Consider the following 2,429-nt stretch of genomic DNA (forward strand, 5'->3'; position numbering starts at 1 on the left):
CGCAGGCGAGGGGAGAGGGAGAAGCCGTGGGCACCGGGGGGCCGACCTGGTGCCACAGGTGGGAAAGGCACCGGGGGGCTGGCAGGGGAAGCCGGCGCCGGCGGAGACCGCGGCGGCAGCCGGCAAAATAAACAAGTGGGAACGGGCTGAAAGCTGGGCTGAAAGCGAAGGAGAGCGATAAAGAGAAAGAAAAGAATATTAAATCGCGAGAGAATGAGAAAATAACCCCGCCAAAGGGAGAGGAGGGGAGAGGCCGCCTGCTACGGCGTGGGTGGGGTCGACAAGAATAGAGTACATTATGCAGTTCATTTAGTTAACAAGGGAAATAATGAGGGAGCGTGCGGCGTGAATGCCAAGAGAAGGGCCACAGAAAGCCCATTGAGCGCCCGGCGCCGCCATCACATGGCGCGGGCGCTATTTAAAGCGGGCGGCGGGCGCCGTTCAGCACCACTCGGGCTGGCCAGCGGCGGGGCGCGGGCGCTGCGCGGGGGCTGCGCGGGGCCATGCCGCGCTCCTTCCTGGTGGACTCGCTGGTGCTGCGGGAGGCGGGCGAGAAGAAGGGAGAGGGCAGCCCTCCGCCGCCGCTCTTCCCCTACGCCGTGCACCCCTCGCACCCGCTGCCCGGGCTGCCGGCCGGCGCCTGCCACGCTCGCAAGGCCGGGCTGCTCTGCGTCTGCCCGCTCTGTGTCACCGCCTCCCAGCTGCACCCGCCGCCGCCCGCCATCCCCCTCATCAAGGCTTCCTTCCCTCCCTTCGGCTCCCAGTACTGCCACTCGCCCCTGGCCCGCCAGCAGCACTCCGTCTCCGCCGTCGGCGTCGGGCACGCCCCGGCGCTCTACCAGGGCGCCTACCCGCTGCCCGACCCCCGGCAGTTCCACTGCATCTCCGTGGGTAAGGCGGGCAGCGGCGGGCAGCGGGGGCTGCATGCCTGCATGACGGCGCTGGGGAGGTGGCGGGGTTCGGGGGACCCTGCCGCAGACACCTGGGGAGGGGGGGTGCCTGCCCAGCGCGAGGAGGATGGACGGGGAGTCCCGGCACGTCTGGGGAAGCCCCGCTGCTGCCCGCCGAGCCTCCGATCCGGGCCGCGCGTACGGGGAGAGGCGGCCGCGGTACCCTCGTGGGCTCGGACTGAAGCCTGGCAGCCCCTCGCTGCGTCTCGCCCCGGGGACGAGTAGGGGCTGCTGACCCACGGGGTGATGGCAAAGAGGGCTTCGCGGGGACGGGCGAGCGCCCGGCGTTGCGGGGCGGGAGGCGGAGGGTTCGGCAGGTCCTAACGGTGCGCTCCTCTCCATTCCCAGACAGCACGTCCAGCCAGCTGCCCAGCAGCAAGCGGATGCGCACCGCGTTCACCAGCACGCAGCTCCTGGAGCTGGAGAGGGAGTTCGCCTCCAACATGTACCTCTCCCGACTGCGGCGAATCGAGATCGCCACCTACCTGAACCTCTCTGAGAAGCAGGTGAAGATCTGGTTCCAGAACCGACGGGTCAAGCACAAGAAAGAAGGCAAAAGTAGCTCCCACCGGGGCGGGGGGGGCGGCCACAGCTGCAAATGCTCGTCCCTATCCACCACTAAGTGCTCGGAGGACGACGAGGACTTGCGCATGTCTCCGTCCTCCTCGGGGAAGGACGACAGAGGTCTCGCAGTCACCCCCTAACCACCCGCACGAGACCCCGGCTCCGCAGGAACTGTGGCAAAAGCAGGGGAGAGAGTCCTGCCTGCTCCGGTGCTGACATGCAGCCGAAGGATTTTATACTGTTTTGTACCATTTGTGTAATTTACAAAGGACTTTCTCGCCTTTCTAGACCCCCGGCCCCCGGGGACGGGTGTCCCGGCACCCTGCTGTAAATAAACTCCTCCCTAGGACCCCAGGCGTCGCCCCGTAGTGCTCCCTCACTTGTCTCCCGGCAGGCGCAGCCCCGAGCCGGGAAGTTCCTCGCAGCCATCCCCTCGCACCGAGACGGGCGCGGAGTGCGCGGACGCTGCGCGGAGACGGCGGTGCGCTCGCCTGGAGGGATGCTGTGCCGGGCTCCCTCTGGTAACTCGGCGGTGCCCAAAAGCGGACGGACGGACGGGGAGGGTTGAAGGCTGTTTGAGTTATTTTTTTATTATTAATTTTTTTTTTTTTCCATTTACGAAATTGTTTTGTTTTGACTTCTTCGCTGCCGGGCGCACAACTGCGGTTGTACCGTTCCGTCCCACTCCTTCCCCGCGGGAGATATTTATTTATTTATTTATGTGCAGAGAAACGATGATGGCAATGATAACAATGATTATGATCACAATAAAAGCTCGTTGGTGGTGTATTTCCTTCTCTTGGCGTAGAAAGCAGCTGCTCGGCGTCCTCAGGCGTGCGCTGGGAGCACCGTCGCTCTCCAACCCTCTCCGCCGCAGCTCGGCACCGGGACCCGCCCGCCCCGGCGAGCGCAGAC

At 65.1% G+C, this 2,429-nt stretch overlaps 1 protein-coding gene across 1 annotated transcript; it reads left to right on the forward strand.

Annotated features, from left to right (window-relative positions):
• Positions 1–503: 503 nt before the first annotated feature.
• GSX1 (GS homeobox 1) lies at positions 504–1,654 on the forward strand. Its single transcript, XM_040056418.2, has 2 exons — positions 504–891; positions 1,299–1,654. The coding sequence occupies exons 1-2, from the start codon at positions 504–506 to the stop codon at positions 1,652–1,654; spliced, it is 744 nt and encodes a 247-aa protein (XP_039912352.1).
• The last annotated feature ends 775 nt before the right edge of the window (positions 1,655–2,429 follow it).

Source organism: Hirundo rustica, chromosome 2, assembly GCF_015227805.2.
Source record: "Hirundo rustica isolate bHirRus1 chromosome 2, bHirRus1.pri.v3, whole genome shotgun sequence".
In the NCBI taxonomy this organism is placed as follows: domain Eukaryota; kingdom Metazoa; phylum Chordata; class Aves; order Passeriformes; family Hirundinidae; genus Hirundo; species Hirundo rustica.